The 20,234-nt window shown below is 37.7% G+C and overlaps 1 protein-coding gene across 6 annotated transcripts in view; it reads right to left on the bottom strand.

Annotated features, from left to right (window-relative positions):
• The window catches only part of SBF2 (SET binding factor 2), a 489,641-nt gene that overhangs the window by 42,627 nt on the left and 426,780 nt on the right, over nucleotides 1-20,234 (bottom strand). For 4 of the 6 annotated variants that reach the window (XM_061147798.1, XM_061147803.1, XM_061147802.1 and 1 more), the window contains 4 exons: nucleotides 13,147-13,343; nucleotides 10,727-10,867; nucleotides 9,744-9,839; nucleotides 345-529 (listed from right to left, as the gene is read on the bottom strand). In XM_061147798.1, the coding sequence (XP_061003781.1) occupies nucleotides 345-529; nucleotides 9,744-9,839; nucleotides 10,727-10,867; nucleotides 13,147-13,343 (619 nt within the window). The remainder of the gene's footprint in view (nucleotides 1-344; nucleotides 530-9,743; nucleotides 9,840-10,726; nucleotides 10,868-13,146; nucleotides 13,344-20,234) is intronic. The other 2 variants (XM_061147799.1, XM_061147804.1) reach the window with 1 other exon arrangement.

The following is a 20,234-nucleotide window of genomic DNA, read 5'->3' as shown; positions in this document are numbered from 1 at the left end:
GTGTAATCAAATTGCTTTGCTGTAAAATAGGAATTAACAACATTGTAATCAACTATACTTCAATAAAAGAAAAAAAATGATTATGAATAAGCACTTTTTTCATGGGTAATAAATATGCATGTGTGTGTATGCATACGTATCTCCTTCTACATTACAGGTAGATATACATATGCAAACATATTCATGAGATAATTTTTTTGAGATTGATTATTAACTCCAGGTTAAGAATCCAAGCTGCAAAAAAAAAAGAAAAAAAAATTCTAGGAAAATTGGTTTATGAAATAAGTTTTAGAAGCTGCCTTCCTGTATCCATGAAGTTTCTAAGTGAGAAAAAGAAATCTTACCCTTAGCTGTGACTTCTCACCAAATATATAAAGGGCTGCTTGACGTTTCAAGAGCTGGTTTTGCAGGTAAGTGCTGTTACTGAAGGAGGTCGAGTGATCCTTGCCTGCCAGCCGGGCGCCAACATCAATAAAGGATGTTGGAGAGCTGATCAGGCGAGTGCTAGAGCGAAGACTTGCCCAAACACCTTCACAAAAGTCAAAACAGTTGAGTGAGATATTCTGATGTGAGAATGCCATTGGATAGGAAAAAAGATGCATGCTCTGCGGGTACGGTTTTAGAGGTAATAGCAAATTAATTCATCTAAGTAATCATGTATCATATTGGTCATCTGCATCATATAAGCATTATTCAGCATAGCATTTCAAAAATCATTTGGCTCACAGGAACCTAAGAAATCACCCAAGTCAATTCTATTTTTGCATACTGATGTAAATTCAGTATTTATAAATACATACTGAGATCATAAATAGAGTGCACTGACACTAGGAAAGAAAAAAATGTGGGCAGAAAAAAAAAATGTGGGCAGGAGGCAATAATGAAGCCTAGGAAAGAGAACATGGGAGTAAATTCCTCATGGCTTCAAGAAAGAAGTAAGGAACATTCTTCTGCTTTAGTCATTTCAATAAGAAATCCACATTAAGAAATAAATCAGAACTTTACTAAACCCACTAAAATTTGAGGCTGGATTTAGAACTAATATTTGCACATTATGCCAAAATGATGTAATTTTAAGTCAGTAAAGATTATATTTTTATCTTTTTTCCCCCAGTATCCAGGAAAAACAGTGAAAAGTTATAAATTTAGTAATGCGCATTTCACTCTTAGGAGGCTTTATTTAAGAGGGACAGTCAGACGCAGATGTCTTCTAAGGGAAAGACGAAGCTAAGCTACTAGGAAGAATCTCATAAGTTGACCTTAATTATATTAATTAGAAAAATCAAGCATTTTATATGCAAGTTAGACCATCAAATATTAAATATTTAAACACAAAGGCATATAATACATCTCGAATTTGACAGAGGTCCTTAGAAATGCCCATAGACTGTGGTGTCAGGCTGGTGATGGAGTCACAGGGGTACATAACACTGCTACTGCTTCCCTAAAGTGCCTTCTTTAGCTCTTTGAGAAATTAATCTTTGACAAATATTAAATCAAGCCATGTTTCTAGGTGACCAGAAGTCACCATGATTAATGTCACATCTGCTTCTCTCTTTATAAGCATCTATAGGGTCAGAGTTCTCAAGAAAAGGTTTTGCAATTTCTGCTTAACATGGATGAATCTATTATAACCTATGAGTTTTCTTAGATACTATGACAAGCGTTAATTTTTTTGTAAATGAAGTCACAGAGGAAATTCAGAATGTGGATGAGAATAAAGAAAATGATTTGACAAACAAATGTGAAAAAATTCACTTGTAACATATGCCTTCATATGAAGATGGTTAAAAACAGTGATACATCAGGACAAATAATACAGTACCTTGATTATGGACTCTTCCCTTAGCTGAAGATTTGGGATTGGACTGAGTAAAACATTTATCTCTGTACCCATGCACTGGTAGGTAAGATTAAAGAAGGAAGGAGGAATGAAATGTACATAGCAGCAAACATCAGAGCAAATTGCATAAGAGAAGAACAGGTTAATTTTAAAAATTAAATTAACAATAGGGAAAATGTAAATATAATAAAAGCGGAAGATTTGATTAACAAATAAAAAGCTTATTTGATTAACAAATAAACAATCACACAAAAAGATGAACTGAGTGTCTGTTAAATGAAACTTCAGCACTTGTTTATAAATATTATAAGCACAATGAAATGGACAGCACAGCAAAGAGTGCCACTAAAAAATTATACCAAATGGAATAAGCTTTTAGAGGTTGTCATTTGGTGAGAAACAAGTTTTTATAATAAAATTAAGGAATTTGGGGAGGGGGTGAATGTTAGGAATACATTGGTCCTGGTACTTAATGAGGCTGACTGATTCGCAAATACGAGTTGCTATAAAAACATGTTTATTCTTTGAGCAAGGTCATCATATCAGGAGTGAAGCTCTACCAACCATTTGGAATAACAAAGGGCATGTTTTTGCAGTAGAGCAGTAAGCATTGCCACACTATCTTCTTTTTTCTCTTTTCACTTGGAAATTCCATTTATTTTCCGTAAGCCGATAGTTATGTACAGCAAAAATTTATGATCCTGTGACAATACCCAATGCCACAAAAAATATAGCTTGTGATGGCTGACATAATGACTTCTCCTAAAATCCCTACTTGCACCAAAATGATAGGTAGTATCAAAGATAATACTTTTGTAATTTGAGTAATTTTTTTTTTCTGATAGAAAGTGCTTCGTGACTGTGGCAAACTTTACCTGGTAATAACATACATGGTGAGAAGTAAGTCACAGTTATATTCTTTCCTGAGCAAAAGAACTGCTCAAGTCACTTAAGGAAAAGGATTCTGTACTTACTAAGGATTGAAAACATTAATGGCAGGATAATTAAGCTATCTATTTCAAAACTGCATAAAATACGACATAATTTGATAAAAGAAAAATCCTCAGACATGATCTTTCATTTCTGCCTCACTCTTGTGGAAACAGGAAATGAAGGGTTTCAGTAGCCAAAAGAAGTCAGAAAGCTCAGGGCTGCAGAGGTGCTGGCTGATGGTACACAGAAAATGCTGCTACAAGACAGAACAAAGACCTGGAAAAGGCACAGGCCTCCCGTGTGCGAGCCTGCTAGTCTCCTTTCTGTCAAGGTTCCGAGCTTTCGTACTGAAATACAGATCAGTCAGTGCTTCCTTATAGTGACGCCTGAGTGGTTGGTTCCCTGATTTTGAGATATTGTTCTCTAAATATATCATTTTATTACGCTAGTCCCTCAGCCTAGAATGACCTCTCCCATTTCTTTACCTGACAAACTCCTTATTCCTTAAGATCCAGGAACAATGTAAACTCTGAAAAGCATTCCTGACTGTCCCTAGAGTTGTAGAGAGCTCTATTTGAACTCTGATCCCATAGCACACTGTGATTATTTGCACATCTTATTCTACTTGACTGTGTGTTCCAAAGGGCAGAGACCTAATCACATTTCGTCTTTGTTGTTGCTAGCTGTGCCATGCGTCTTGTGGGACCTTAGGTCCCCAATCAGGGACTGAACCTGGGCTCTCAGCTGTGAAAGCACAGAGCCCTAGCCACTGGACTGTCAGGGAATTCCTCACACATAGTCTTATCTCCATGCTAAGAGCCTGAAATGTAGGTACTGCAAACATTTGTTGATTGTGTTTTTTTTTGAAAATTGATACATGTGAGCTGCTGTGGTTCTCTACTATATCCTGAACTCAGTTATTTGCCCTGAAAGAATAAAAGGGATATTACACTTTAAAATAATTAAGTACTTTCTCAAACAGAGCCTCATTAACGAAAAACTGCCAGGTATTTATCACCGAGCAGAAAATCAGCAATGAGAAAACAGCCTGTACTGATATAGGGCCAACACAGGACTTAAACAACCATAATTCCATCTGGCAATCATGTTACCCAAAGGTATGACACTAGGTACTGGTGGTGAGGTCTACTTATTTTCCTAAGTGATTCTCAGGTGTCAAATACGTGTCCTGAGCATGTTAACACCAACCTGGAGGTGTGTGTTTCCAAACTGCAGAGTCCTCCTTAGTGGTTTGTGAAATGATTTTAGAAGGTCAAACTGTATTTTTAAAGACGTGAAACAGATTAGAACGGAAAAAAGGTATGTGCACTGCTTGTGGTATATAGATGAATATTGTTTTGTGAAACTTTTGTTATAGTCTATATACATTTTGCATACATATACAAATGTATATGTATACATACAGTAAGAAATACATTTTATATCCATAAGCCGTGATCAAAAAAAATTGAAAGTTATTGGTCTAGGCCTAAGGCACATTTCTTTTTTTTTTGGCACATTTCCTTTATCTGCTTGCCTTTTGCCAGTGAGGAGCAACCCGACTTAAGGCAATTTACATTCAAATATAGACTTCCCTCCCATTTCAGTAGAGTATTAAGAAATGATAATGACAATAAAAATGGAACTGACATTCACTGAGCTCCTATTAATAATGAGCCAGTTACTAAGTTAAGCGCTTTACATATATTTCATTCATTCATTATAACCACTTGAAAGCTAAATTACTATTATCTCCATTTTACAGATAAGGACACTGAAAATGAAGAGGTTTCCTAAGTTGCTTACTATCATACACTAAGTGGTAGGACTGCAGTTTGAACCTGAATGTAACTGAACCAAACTCTTAGTGTCTTGTTACCTAAGCAACCATGTGGCCCTGGATCTGTCCAGGAGGGTCTGGATAAAGGTTGCTTCAGGGAAGAAGTGGTCTAGTTCATCCCACCCATGGGAATGCAGTGTTGTTCAGAGCGTGAGAGTTTCCTGAGCAATGGTATTATTCTCTCTACTCTGTTCAGAACAAAGCAAGGAAAGAAGGAGAAGAGATACTAGGGTTGGATGTGGGGACAGCGTACTATATTTATCAATGTAACCTTATGCCTAGCAAAATGCATGAGGCGTAAGTTACATTCAGGGAGTGCTGCACTGAAATGGACTGAATTAATCCTAGGCCCGGTTCTGCTCTTATTTGCTAAGTGATCTTGGCTAGGTCATGTCATCTCTCAAAGTCTCTTGAAACACCTGTCCTGAAGGTTATTTCAAGGATAAAATAACACTGCTGAGAAACTTAAAGGCAGTGGAAATGTAAAGGAGGAAAAATTTAAAAATTTTCCTCCATGTGGCTACTTCTCAAATACACCCAGCTATTTCATTTTTCTTTTCCATGGGATGGTCTTTATCCCTGTCTCCTGTACAATGTCACGAACCTCCGTCCATAGTTCATCAGGCTCTCTGCCTATCAGATCTAGTCCCTTAAATCTATTTCTCACTTCCACTGTATAGTCATAAGGGATTTGACTTAGATCATACCTGAATGGTCTAGTGGTTTTCCCTACTTTCTTCAGTTTAAATCTGAATTTGGCAGTAAGGAGTTCATGATCTGAGCCACAGTCAGCTCCTGGTCTTGTTTTTGCTGACTGTATAGAGCTTCTCCATCTTTGGCTGCAAAGAATATAATCAATCTGATTTCAGTGTTGACCATCTGGTGATGTCCATGTGTAGAGTCTTCTCTTCTCTTGTTGGAAGAGGGTGTTTGCTATGACCAGTGCATTCTCTTGGCAAAACTCTATTAGCCTTTGCCCTGCTTCATTCTGTACTCCAAGGCCAAATTTGCCTGTTACTCCAGGTGTTTCTTGACTTCCTACTTGTGCATTCCAGTCCCCTATAATGAAAAGGACATCTTTTTTGGGTGTTAGTTCTAAAAGGTCTTGTAGGTCTTCATAGAACCGTTCAACTTCAGCTTCTTCAGCATTACTAGTTGGGGCATAGGCTTGGATTACCGTGATATTGAATGGTTTGCCTTGGAAACGAACAGAGATCATTCTGTCATTTTTGAGATTGCATCCAAGTACTGCATTTCGGACTCTCTTGTTGACTATGATGGCTACTCCATTTCTTCTAAGGGATTCCTGCCCACAGTAGTAGATATAATGTTCATCTGAGTTAAATTCACCCATTCCAGTTCATTTTAGTTCACTGATTCCTAGAATGTCGACATTCACTCTTGCCATCTCCTGTTTGACCACTTCCAATTTGCCTTGATCCATGGTCCTAACATTCCAGATTCCTAGGCAATATTGCTCTTTACAGCATCGGACCTTGCTTCTATCACCAGTCCCATCCACAACTGGGTATTGTTTTTGCTTTGGCTCCATCCCTTCATTCTTTCTGGAGTTATTTCTCCACTGATCTCCAGTAGCATATTGGGCACCTACCGACCTGGGGAGTTCTTCTTTCAGTATCCTATCACTTTGCCTTCTCATATTGTTCATGGGGTTCTCAAGGCAAGAATACTGAAGTGGTTTGCCATTCCCTTCTCCAGTGGATCACATTCTGTCAGACCTCTCCACCATGACCCGACCGTCTTCGGTTAGTTTCATTGAGTTAGACACTACTGTGGTCCTGAGATCATGGCATCTGGTCCCATCACCTCATGGGAAATAGATGGGGAGACAGTGGAAACAGTGTCAGATTTTATTTTTTTGGGCTCCAAATCACTGCGGATAGTGACTGCAGCCATGAAATTAAAAGACGCTTACTCCTTGGAAGGAAAGTTATGACCAAGCTAGATAGCATATTAAAAAGCAGAGACATTACTTTGCCAACAAAGGTCCGCCTGGTTAAGGCTAAGGTTTTTCCAGTGGTTGTGTATGGATGTGAGAGTTGGACTGTGAAGAAAGCTGAGCGCCGAAAAATTGAGGCTTTTGAACTGTGGTGTTGGAGAAGAGGCTCTTGAGAATCCCTTGGACTGCAAGGAGATCCAACCAGTCCATCCTGAAGGAGATCAGTCCTGGGTGTTCATTGGAGGGACTGATGCTGAAGCTGAAGCTCCAATACTTTGGCCACCTCATGCGAAGAGTTGACTCATTGGAAAAGACCCTGATGCTGGGAGGGACTGGGGGCAGGAGGAGAAGGGGACAACAGAGGATGAGATGGCTGGATGGCATCACTGATTCGATGGGCATGAGTTTGAGTAAACTCTGGGAGTTGGTGATGGACAGGGAGGCCTGGTGTGCTGCGATTCATGGGGTCAGAAAGAGTCGGACACAACTGAGTGACTGAACTGAACTGAATTCATTTTTATGTTTAAGAGGCAGATTTTCTCATGGCATTTTTCTACACAAGATAATTTATCCAAGTTGCAAATATCTTCATTTGGCTCACAGGGCGCAAAACCTACTGTCATTTTAAATGAAAAGCAATGTTATCTATTCACATCTTCATTTTTTCTTAACTGGTTCTTGCATCAAAAAGGTTGCTTCTCCCATCTTAGGAACTCTTCAACATGCATGCTCAATGCTAAGTGACCACCCTGACTGCAAAAGGGTGAAGGAGAAGGTGGAGGTCAGTCCAAACCCTCATTCATCAGGGTAGGTAAGAGGCACAGTGGAGAGAGCATAAGAAGGAAACCAGGAACTAAGATTCTATGACAATGAAAAGGAATGGAAAAACAGTGAAAATAGAAAAAAGGAGAAGGTTGGTAGGGAGATTTCAAGATAGGAGGCTCTTTCCACATAAGGTAAATGAGGAACTGCTGGTGAAGTGGTACCTAGCTCTCTGAAAAATGAAGACTCAATACTTGAGGATGGGAACAAGGAAATGAACTAATGGCAAGGCTTGCAAGTTGTCTACATGTAGTCATGCCCTGGCCAATCTGAGTGTGAGTCTGCCTGCCATGTTCATGTTAACAGGAAATCTTCTGAGATTTCCCAAGCTTGTCCCAGTCCATTCCTGCTTCACTATATGAGGAGGGATGATGCTATCAGAAAAGGCAAAGGAAAGCAGCTCGAGGGACACAGAAGTTTAAGGTGTCAGGAAGCAGCCACATTTCATCTTCCAGTTAATCACTGGGACCTTGGGAGATGTGGAGGCTTTGGGAAAGAAGAATTAAGAGATGGACCTGCTTAGGAGCAAAAAATCTGTCATAAGGAAACACATCAAGTTTACAGTAATTTTTAGGAGAAAATATTTGGGAAGCGGATCATAATAATTATGGCCTCATTATGCATAGAAAGAGTCACAAACAAATAGAATTTAACCCTAAGATGTAAATACAGCTTTCCAGGTACATTTGAGAATAGCAAAGAAAGGACTCATGATTAGAATGTAACCACTAGTGGGGATTCCCTCGCATAAAAAAAGCCATGAGCCTGCGGCCAATATAAAAAAAGAAAAGATACTGTAGTTGAAACATATTGGTGAACATCCTTGAGCCTTAGGTACCAACACAGAAATAGAGACAGTTTTATACCTAAAATTTATACTACAGGTCACCTGGCCAAGTGGAGGAATAGATAATGTGCTGTTGATGAAGTTTACAAAGACAAAAATCAAGAGTAGGGTGGGCATGGGAGGGTTTCAACTAGAGAGATGCAAGAAGTTGCATTCTACTAAAAGTTAAAGGGAAAAGGTGCTGACATGCCTGCTAATATAAGCTTTCAGATGGCAAATAAAGAAATAAGAGAACTGCAGCTTTGAACCAAATCCCGACAGCAGTTCCTGGCAACAGAAATACCAGAAACCTTAGGAGAAATACACTGTACTATCTTTTAGTTCAAACTCACCAAGAAAGAAATGATGAGAATACTGAAGATTGTATCTTAAACTTTAAAACAACAAGTATTTTAAAAGTTCAGGAAAAAACTACATATAATTGTTATGGGTCAAACTGTGTGCCTCCCACCCCGTCAAAATTCTTCTGTTGTCATCCTAACCCCTAGCACCTCAGAAAATGTGACCTCATTTAGAAATAGGGTCACTGCAGACGTAATTAGTTAAGATGAGGTCACACTTCAGTGGGGTGGGCCCCTAATTCAGTGTGATTGGTGTCCTTGTAAAAGGGGAAATTTGGAGACAGCCGCACAGGGATGTCATGTAAAGATGAAGGCAGAGATATGGCTGATGCTTCTACAAACTAAGGGATGCCAAAAATTGCCAGCAAACCATCAGAAGCTAGGGGAAAGGCACAGAACAGATTATTCCTCATGGCCCTCAGAAGAAGACAACCCTGATAATATCTTGACTCTGAACGTCTAGCTTCCAGACAATAGTTGTTGAAGCCACACAGTGTGTGGCGTTTTGTTGCAGTAGCCTGAACAAACTAATACAATGATGTTAAGGCCTGATTAGGAAGATAACTGAAGGGTGAAAGCTCTTAAGTTTTGATGAAGAAGGAAAAAAAAGTATCTAAAGAATCAGTATGATTGTCAGGAGATGTGCATAATAATCTTGGCTTTCAAAAGGGAAACAAGTGAATTTTGTAAAATAGAGTCTTTATGTTGATTCTGAACTATTGTCTCTTATTCCTCAAACTAGCACTTCAGAGAACAAGAGTAAAAATAACAGGCATTGGAGGCACAGCCTTTGAGTCTGGGCTCACATCACCCTAGCTGTTTATGCTTCTGTGCTCAGCCTTTCTACCCTGCATACTTGAAGCATCATGGAATGCTGCCAGGGCTGAGTCACCATTTAGACACGCTCCGCTCCCCTCCCCATCCCGTGCTCCCAAACTCATCAGTATGTAAGATTTCAGCAATTATTATACCTCTTGTTCCATGAGGCTAAACTCATCTGTCACCATGCTAGTAATACATTTGATCACTCATTTCAAAAGGGGTGATTAAAAATAAATTTAATCATCATTAGTTGATTTAAAGTATCACTATCTAGAAAAAAATTTTCTGCTTTTAAGGTTGTATCAGGGCTCAGTTATAAAATCAGTCTTACTAACCTCCTCGAGCAAAGCTATTGGATGGGTTTACATCCAAATGTCCTGGCACTACCTGCTTAAGCACAGTGGACATTCTTGAAGTCCTCCTTTCAGTCCCTAAAGTCAGCCAAAAAGAAGAACAAAAACCATGTCGTTGGGGTTAACATTACTCAAATGACAAAAAGTTATCTTCATGTGTAGCATGTCTAATTGCTGCCAAACATTGTACTTTTTAAGTACCCAAAGCTTTAATAGAGATAACAAGGCACTGTTACTATTTCCTCAGAGATACACACATCTGCAAGATTATAGAGTTAGGTTTGGCAAGTGCAATCAGAGAATTGAATGATAAATGAAGCAAGGCATGCATGGTGTTACTTTACAAGAAAAGCCACTTTCTGCTTATGTTGAGCTAATTCAAATAGCTGATTAAGCCAAGGAGACCAACTTCTCAAGTCACATGCTCCTGTGTCTAACACATTAGGGTTACCTCTACATGAACCCTTTGGGGTTCCATCACATGATAACTGAAACAGAATATTAGTACAAGTCTTAATGGCTTCATCCAAATCTAGTGAAAACAAACTATACTGCAAATCATAAAAGGCCACAGAAATTTCAGGAATTTCAAACTTATACATGATGATTTTAATAAATATACATTCAGTAAACATGTTCAACTTACATATTCAACTCTAATACTGATATTTCAAACTTTGTGTAAAACAGATTTCAGAAAAAAAAAAAACCTCACATCACTTTGTATTTCCTACCACCTCTCCTACTACTCTTTTTAAAAGGAACTAACTGAATCTCTAAATTTGGTTACTATTTACTAGAAATTTATAGTGGTACCCTGATAAAAGCTAAAGTTACAGCACCATAAGGTAAAACATTAAGGGGTCATGTTGACAGAACAATGAGAATAACTAAAGAGGCTAACCGAGGAATGAATGTGACCTTTTCACAGTTGTCAAAAAGAAACGCATTATGTCAAATCTTACCTGGAGACAGAGCAAGTGTTGGCCTGACAGTAACAGGGTTATTGCCACTGAGTTTCTGATGGACAGAAACTGCACTCAGTAATGCTTGCAAGTACTTTTCTTGTTCTATGCTACTGGAAGATTCTAAAGAGGAGGTAGGAGCTATAAAAGGAAAGGATATTAAGTAAAACCATTTCTATATTAATAAAACAGGCTCTCTCTATATACATATGCTTATTCCTTCCATATATGGTCTTCCAGTTACCACACCCAAATATAAAAACCAGCCCCACTTAAAACTCCAAACTTAAATGGCTAATCCTCCGATGATAATGGTTTTACCAACATCTACTTCCAGATTGCCTCATCATCCTCCCTGAAAGAGCCCAGGCCTGAAAAGCCAGCACACAGTTGTCCTCCCAAGTACAGGTATAGTTTTTCACTATCCAACCAACTCAAAATAAAGATACACAAAAGACAACACTTCCTTGATGACCCATGCTTCTGTTCGGGAGCAGAGGATGGAGTGAGTTCCCTCAGCATCCCAGAATGAGCAGAAGTGAGACTTCCCAATACCAGTAACTGTATTCCAATTCTGTCACATTGGCCTAACAGGGAACATGAACTTGTAGTGGGTTGTTGTGGGAAGAGTGCAGGAAGAGGAGGACATAGAGCAGCTACTGCTCAATTCCCTGGTCCTTCTAAAACAGGATCAGAAAGTACGCACAGATGGAAACAACAGTGAGAGTAATTCTGGTTGGAGCAAGTCTGAGCCTGGCTTGTGTGGAATAAAACAGAATCGCAGAAAATGGCCCAGGTACTCTAAAGTGGTATTGGGAGGGGACTGACTAGAACAACAGATAATAACAAATTTTCTTACAACATGACTAGGAAATAAATAATTAGCATTACTATCTTATATTTTATCAACTTTAAAGTGCCATCATATTTTATAAACTCTAAGATGCCATTAATTATAAGATGTACTACTATTTTATTTAATGAGACTTAAATAACTGCCATTTAAGCCAAGACAGAATCCTTTCTGATCACATGAACTGTAAGTCACATTCCCATTTCAGATACTGAAATGTGAGCAAATGTGTGAGTTCAAAAACTATAAAAAACAATAAATTTATATTATACTGAAAAATCAGAAATGAGTGGAATAAGACAATTTCAAGTTTTCCAACTAAAAGCTCAGTGATATGCTCATAATAACGCTCCTGAGATTATTCACTCACTTTATGTAATCTACATATGCTATGTTCTATCATCCCCATTATGTGGCTTGAGAAGATTCCTTAGGGCAGAAAAAGTTAAAAGCCAACTGCCTTCAATATACGTATGTTGAGACTCCGTGCCAAGTGGAATAACAATAACAATATAGCCCACCAGGCTCCTCTGTCCATGGGATTCTCCAGGCAAGAATATTGGAGTGGGTTGCCATTCCCTTCTCCAGGGGATCTTCACGACCCAGGGATCAAACCTCGGTCTCTTGCATTGCAGGCTGATTTTTCACTGTCTGAGTCATAAGGGAAGCCAATAATATAGCACTGTGTGTATAATGTCCTCAGTCAACTGAACGATCAAAGACATGCTGGCCAACTTTGAACTTTCAGGAAGGAATGGATGAGAATAAAGAAAACAAATCAAAAAGCACCTGGTTCTACCTACTGAACCACTGAACTTGAGTTTGCTCATTTCCAAAGAGGGAAGTCATTCCTAAATTGAATCTGGTATCTGAGAGGTCCTTGGTTAAATTTTTTGAGCATCTGTTTTAAGCTACAGGTTATGAGAAAGGTTAGCAAAATATCGCTCCTGACTGACCGCAGACCTCAAACGCAGTGCTCAGAAGTGTCCTCAGAGAAAGGGCACCGCACTTAGGATACGTTTTTTCTTACGTTGACCAGCCCCTAGCTTCCTAAAAACCTTTCCGTTTGAGTGCTTGCTCCAAAGCCAGGATATTGGTCAGTAGTTGCTGACTTTTATGTGTGTGTGTGTGTGTGCATGTGACATGTAGGAATGAGATACGATGTCATATATCACATAGGACAGAATACCTATTTACTTCTGAAGTTATTAAATATATCTGAATGCTTCCCCCCAAAAAAGAAAACAATTATTATTATCTGTTTCCATTTGTGGATACTCTGGTTTGCTGAAATGAAAACAGCCTAGAACCAAAGACTTTACTATGTTAATTTCTATTAAAATTCAAATATAGACAGACATATTAAGCAAGATGTCAAACTCAAGGCAGAACCCCACACTGTCAACCCCTGCTCTTAAACGGTACAGACTGTACACAGCACACTGGAAAAGTCCACGTGTGAGAGGCTTGATGGAAAGGGTACAACTAGCATTCCTGGAGTTTACTTCCTTAATTTTTAGAATATCCAGAAGTGGAAGGATCAGAATAGTGCTGTAGAGTTGCTTACCTGCCTGAGGGGAGTTCTGAGACTTGAAAAGGCCAACCACTCCCTTCCCATGGAATCCTCCAGATCGGAGGAGCAGGGTACTGCTTCTTGAGTTTCTCCAACATACAACAGGCAGGCGGTTATGTCGATAGCAGCGGGCTACTCTTGGTAAACTATTGTCCTGTACAGCTTGAGGTACAACTAAAAGGCCAGGATAGCTTCAGGGAGATGGAAAGGAGAAACAGAATGATTTGGGTGGGTAAGGCAGGGTGGGGGGAGGAGAAGAAAAAAGAAATGGGGAGAGAAAGAATACAAGAATATGAATTTCATAAGTTCACAGTAATTTTCTAAGACTCAGAAACATTGGTGGAGAGATAAGACATATATTTCAAACATGAAACAATTCACTTCTTTAGGGGTTGAGAAGAAAAGGCCTAGACAGTGAAAACAACTAATTCATCTACTAATCTTTTTTTTTTTTTTAAATAAGCCTTCTTCAGTGATACTGCAAGCTTTTGCTGAGTAACGTTAAGTGTAAAAATTAAAAATGTCATACAGAATTATTAAAAAGGCCTCCATTAAACAAGATTTCCCTTGCCTTATATACAACTTGAATAAAGATTGCAAGATTAATGTATTAATGTCAACTTTATGAGAATGACAAATCAAACTGTCAACTCCTTGGATTATTGAAAAGACAACAGAGGATAAAGTACACTAACATTTAGAATGCCAGAGATGGTGAAAGGATTAAAAATCAAAACCAAATGACTTTTGGTATGAAAACAATATGTTCAAATGTCAAGTGAGTGTAAATATTTTATTAACACTACATGTTGATAATTTAAAAAAAAGATTAGCTCGTAAAGTTACAGGATATGATGCTGGGAAAATTAAAAACAGACAAGATAGATAAAAACTTATTTATCTTGTTTTTATAGATAAGTACAAGAAGACAGGCAGCCTTCAAAGCAGCTCTTTAGTTTATTTGGAAATATTAAAGAGATTCCTTGTTAATAACCTCCTAACCTCTAATCCCATGTCTTTTGTGTGTGTGTGATTTTTTTTTAGAATTGTGGTAAACTGTATCTAACATGAAACTTAACATGTTAACCATTTTCAGTCCACAAATCACTGACATTGTCACAATACTGTGCAATCAATCACTTCCAGACTTTTAATCCCTTATCTTGTTATAAGTCAGTGCTGAGAGCAGGGAGAGAAAACCCAGTATATGGTTATATAACCTTTAGTGATTAGTGAATGCCAATTTTATTTCTCTCATTTACCCAGAGATTCCCTGGAAGCCTAGCACTTTCGTGCTTCAGGTTTACAGGCTGTCTTTTTCTAATACCACAAACTGATAAAGTGTCATAGCTATAGACATAATCATTCATGAAGACTCGAAAAGCAGTTCCATTATTAGGGTCCTATGTTTCTTTTCTTTTTTAAATTGCAGTACAGTTGATTTACAATTTTGTGTTAGTTTCAAATGTACAGCAAAGGCTTTCTCCTTTTAACTCCACTTTAGTATCTGTTTATTACCCCTTCTGGTTCTAGATACTATAGTGATTTTGTGTATCAGATAAGAGAGTAATGCTTAACAGCTTTTGATACTGTTTCAGTAACTGGGAAAGAACCAACACACTCCTCTACCCCATTCCCCCGTCCCTTCCTTCCTTGGCATTAGCACCACAGACCACGTTCTGCTACACACAGGATCTAAGACTTTCCAGGCATGGGCCTGAATGACGGCTGGATAACCACTGGTGCTAGGGTAAAAAGCGTAGAGCCTGAAGGCCAGCAGAGGCTACTCTCAGGACCAGTGTCATTTAGCATGAAAGATATATCCATTTATCCTGCCACCCACCCTATTCTACTACCACTACTTAGAGCCACCAGCCATGGGTACCAGAGGAAGCCTTGAGGTAGACTGGGCTGCTGTGGAAACTTTTAGGGCTTCTCTCACAACTCAGTTGGTAAAAGAATCCACCTGCAATGCAGGAGACCCTGGTTCGATTCCTGGGTCAGGAAGATCTGCTGGAGAAGGGATAGGCTACCCACCCCAGTATTCTTGGGTTTCTCTTGTGGCTCAGCTGGTAAAGAATCTGCCTGCAATGCGGGAGACCTGGGTTTGATCCCTGGGTTGGGAAGATCCTCTGGAGAAGGGAAAAGCTAACCACTCCAGTATTCTGGCCTGGAGAATTCCATGGACTGTAGTCAATGGGGTCGCAAAGAGTCAGACACAACTGAGCGACCTTCACTCACTCTGGAAGGTGGAAACTTCTAATCAAAGAATAACACATATACAAATGGCCTGAAACATACATGAATGAACACAAAAAGAAATTCATATCATTAGCACCTAGGTCAAGAAAAGGGCCATTACCAGCATCCAAAAAACCCCTTGGTGTCACCTCCCAAACAGTGTTTCTCCCTTTTCCTCCTCCAAAGATTATCACCAAACATCCTTGACTGCTAACAACATGGATGAGTTTTGCCTGTTTTTTTAATTTTACAAAAAAGGAACAAATAGAATTTATTTGTGTCTGGCTTCTTTTTCTCAACAGTATGTTTATGAGACCCATCCATGCTATTGCATGCAACTGTAGTCTGTTCATTTTCGTTGTTGTAGAGCTGGGGTCCCCAACCTCTGGGCTATAGATCAGTACCTCCTCTCAGATCAGAGGTGGCATGAGATTAGAAACAGAACACATAATAAATGTAATGTGCTTGGACCATGCTAAACCCCCACACTGACCTCCCCCTGCAGGTCCATGAAACTGGTCCCTGTTGCCAAAAAGGTAGGGGACTGTTGCTGTATATTATCTCACTATGTGACTATATTATTTATCTAATCCTTTTATTGTTGATTTTGAGTAGTTTCTAGTTTTTGACTATATAAGAAACAAGTTGCCATGAACATTCTTGTAGTTTTTCTAGTTTTTGACTATATAAGAAACATGTTGCCATGAACATTTTTGTAGTTGTTTTTTGGGAATATATATGCTTTCCCAGATGGAGTAGACTTTCCAAGAAATACGTAACAGATTGTGTACATGTTCAGTACATGTCTAGGAGTGTAGTAGATGCTGTCAGGGAACTTTCTAAAGTTGTTTAACCAATTTACAGTTACACTAGCCATAAAGAGTTCTACTTGCTCAACATTTTTTACTAGCATTGTGTACTGTTGGTCTTTTAAATTTTAGCCATTTTTGCAGGTATGAAGTTGTCTCAACGGGACTTTAATTTGTATTTATCTGAAGACTAATAAGATAAGCACTGTTAGAAAATGGAGGGAACTAAAGGTATCTACCAAATTGAGAAGGCATCTTGAGAGTAAAGCATGAGGCAGGCAGCTCCATTAGTAAATATTACATATATATATATTATAATAAAATGGATCAGTTCATTAGAGGGTAACTTACTCACAGGGTGGGATCTATCAGTGGATAATGATCAGGAAACATTCGCTACTATACTCTGAGCCATTGAGGGGCCATAGGACAGTTTTATAGTCAACCTAGGGTATGGTGGTAGGTGCTTGGAAACAGGATGTGCATTCCCAAGTTAAGAATAATAGGTCACTAGTCTCAAGGGCCCTGGGAATACTTCAGGGAAGGTTTTCATCATTATTTGGGAACTAACAGAGCATACAGACTACCTGGTCCTAATTAGCATTAAACAATATCTATTGACTACAAAGCTCTTGACGACAGAGAAGTGATTCACTGGATAGTACAGTGTTGGGCAGGGTCAGCGAAAAGACAGGAGAAACTGTTAGGGCCCGATGGCATCAGTTATGCCAAGAGGGACATAAACATCTTTTTAGATATTTATTGCCCACTAGGATGTCTTCACAAAAGAGGACATCCTCTGCCTTTGGTTATTGCCTTTTTATTCCCCTAATGATGTCTTCTGATATATAAAACTTCTTAATTTATCAATCTTTTACTTTATGGATAGTGTTTTTCCTGTCTTAAGAAATATCTTCTAGAAGCTTTATTTAAAATTTTAACCTTTTTCATGTAGATCATGTAGCTCTACAGATCAGTGGGAATTGATTTTTGCCTGTGCAGTGTAAGGTAGAGGTCAAAATTAATTTTTTCCTTGTATAGATATCCAGCATCATATATTGAAAAAATATCTTTTATCTACTGTTTTTAAATGTTATCTTTATCTTAAGCCAAGTGTTCTCATATGTTGAGATTCTTCTATATTCCCTATTTTGCTCCAGTGGTCTATTTGTCTATTCCTGTGAACATTCCATACTGCCTTAATTACTGTAGCTTTATATAAAGTCTTGATATCCTGTAATATTATTCTATAAGATGATCCTGCTACTTCTGGCCTTTTGCATTTTAATGTAATTCTTCGAATCATCTTTTCAATTTCTACAAACATTTTGCTGGGATTTTGATTGGGATTGTGTTGACTCTATAGGTCAATGTCTGGAGAAATCACAGCTTTAGAGTACTGAATATTTTAGTCCAAGAACATTAAATATCTATTTATTTGCGATCCTTAATACTGTTTTGACTGTACCATGTAGAGATTTTATACATCTTCTATTAGTCCCAAGTGTTTAATAATGTTTTTTAGTGCTACTTTAAAAGTATCAAAATAACATCATTTAAAATTTCATCTTTTAATTATTTGTTTTTGGTGTATATATATGACTGATTTTTTATAATAACCTTGAAAATTTGCTTCTTAATATAATAAGTTTATCAGTTGAGTACCTCAGTTTTTCTATCTGTATAATCAGATCATCTGTGAAAAGCAGTTTTATTTCTTTCCTTTCAATCTTTCTTTTATTATTTAGTTTTCTAATCTTTTTGTACTTACTAAGACCTCTAGTACAACACTGACTAGGAGTGGTGATAGTGGGCATTTTGGTCCTGATCTCAGAGTACAAATTTTCAATATTTTACCATTAAGTAATTTTTGCTGCAGGACATATTTTTTAGACACTTAGGAAATTAAGAAGCTCTCCCTGTATTTCCAATCTGCTCAAGGTTTTTTGTAAAAACTCATAAGTATATATTATACTTTATAAAATGCTTTTCTGTATACAATGAACTTAAAATAGTTTGTAATTCTTTTAATGTGGTGAACTCTGCTGATTAATTTTCAATTGTTAAGCAAGTTTAGTATTCTTGTAATAAACTACACTTGGTCATAATGAATTCTGAATGAAATGAACCTTTTGTCATTATGAGCCATCATTTTTATTGCTAGTAAAATTTTACTTTAAAATATATTTTAATATTTATATATTGACAATAGCTTTATTTTAAAAAGGTGGTTCTGCCTTCTCCAGAATAGATCACATCCTGGGCCATAAATCTAGTCTTGGAAAATTCAAAAAAACTGAAATCATTCCAGTCATCTTTTCTGACCACAGTGCAGTAAGATTAGATCTCAATTACAGGAAAAAAAATTGTTAAAAATTCAAACATATGGAGGCTAAATAACACACTTCTGAATAACCAACAAATCATAGAAGAAATCAAAAAAGAAATCAAAATATGCATAGAAATGAATGAAAATGAAAACACAACAACCCAAAACCTATGGGACACTGTAAAAGCAGTGCTAAGGGGAAGGTTCACAGCATTACAGGTTTACCTCAAGAAACAAGAAAAAAGTCAAATAAATAACCTAACTCTACACCTAAAGCAACTTGAAAAGGAAGAAATTATGAACCCCAGGGTTAGTAGAAGGAAAGAAATCTTAAAAATTAGGGCAGAAATAAATGCAAAAGAAACTAAAGAGACCATAGCAAAAATCAACAAAGCTAAAAGCTGGTTTTTTGAAAAAATAAGCAAAATTGACAAACCATTAGCAAGACTCATTAAGAAACAGAGAAGAACCAAATTAACAAAATTAGAAATGGAAATGGAGAGATCACAACAGATAACACTGAAATACAAAGGATCATAAGAGACTACTACCAGCAGCTCTATGCCAATAAAATGGACAACTTGGAAGAAATGAACAAATTCTTAGAAAAGTATAACTTTCCAAAACTGAACCAGGAAGAAATAGAAGATCTTAACAGAGCCATCACAAGCAAGGAAATCGAAACTGTAATCAGAAATCTTCCAGCAAACAAAAGCCCAGGACCAGACGGCTTCACAGCTGAATTCTACCAAAAATTTAGAGAAGAGCTAACACCTATCTTACTCAAACTCTTCCAGAAAATTGCAGAAGGTAAACTTCCAAACTCATTCTATGAGGCCACCATCACCCTCATTCCAAAACCAGACAAAGATGCCACAAAAAAAGAAAACTACAGGCCAATATCACTGATGAACATAGATGCAAAAATCCTTAACAAAATTCTAGTAAACAGAATCCAACAACATATTAAAAAAATCATACACCATGACCAAATGGGCTTTATCCCAGGAATGCAAGGATTCTTTAATATCCGCAAATCAATCAATGTAATACACCACATTAACAAATTGAAAGATAAAACCCATATGATTATCTCAATAGATGCAGAGAAAGCCTTTGACAAAATTCAACACCCATTTATGATTAAAACTCTCCAGAAAGCAGGAACAGAAGGAACATACCTCAACATAATAAAAGCTATATATGACAAACCCACAGCAAGCATTACCCTCAATGGTGAAAAATTGAAAGCATTTCCCCTGAAATCAGGAACAAGACAAGGGTGCCCACTCTCACCACTACTATTCAACATAGTTTTGGAAGTTTTGGCCACAGCAATCAGAGCAGAAAAAGAAGTAAAAGGAATCCAGACAGGAAAAGAAGAAGTGAAACTCTCCCTGTTTGCAGATGACATGATCCTCTACATAGAAAACCCTAAAGACTCTACCAGAAAATTACTAGAGCTAATCAATGAATATAGTAAAGTTGCAGGATATAAAACTAACACACAGAAATCCCTTGCATTCCTATACACTAACAATGAGAAAACAGAAAGAGAAATTAGGGAAACAATACCATTCACCATTGCAACAAAAAGAATAAAATACTTAGGAGTATATCTACCTAAAGAAACAAAAGACCTATACATAGAAAACTATAAAACACTGATGAAAGAAATCAAAGAGGACACAAACAGATGGAGA

Source organism: Dama dama, chromosome 1, assembly GCF_033118175.1.
Source record: "Dama dama isolate Ldn47 chromosome 1, ASM3311817v1, whole genome shotgun sequence".
Taxonomy (NCBI): domain Eukaryota; kingdom Metazoa; phylum Chordata; class Mammalia; order Artiodactyla; family Cervidae; genus Dama; species Dama dama.
Note: the sequence above shows the minus strand (reverse complement) of the source record. Positions and strands in the feature narration are given on the sequence as shown.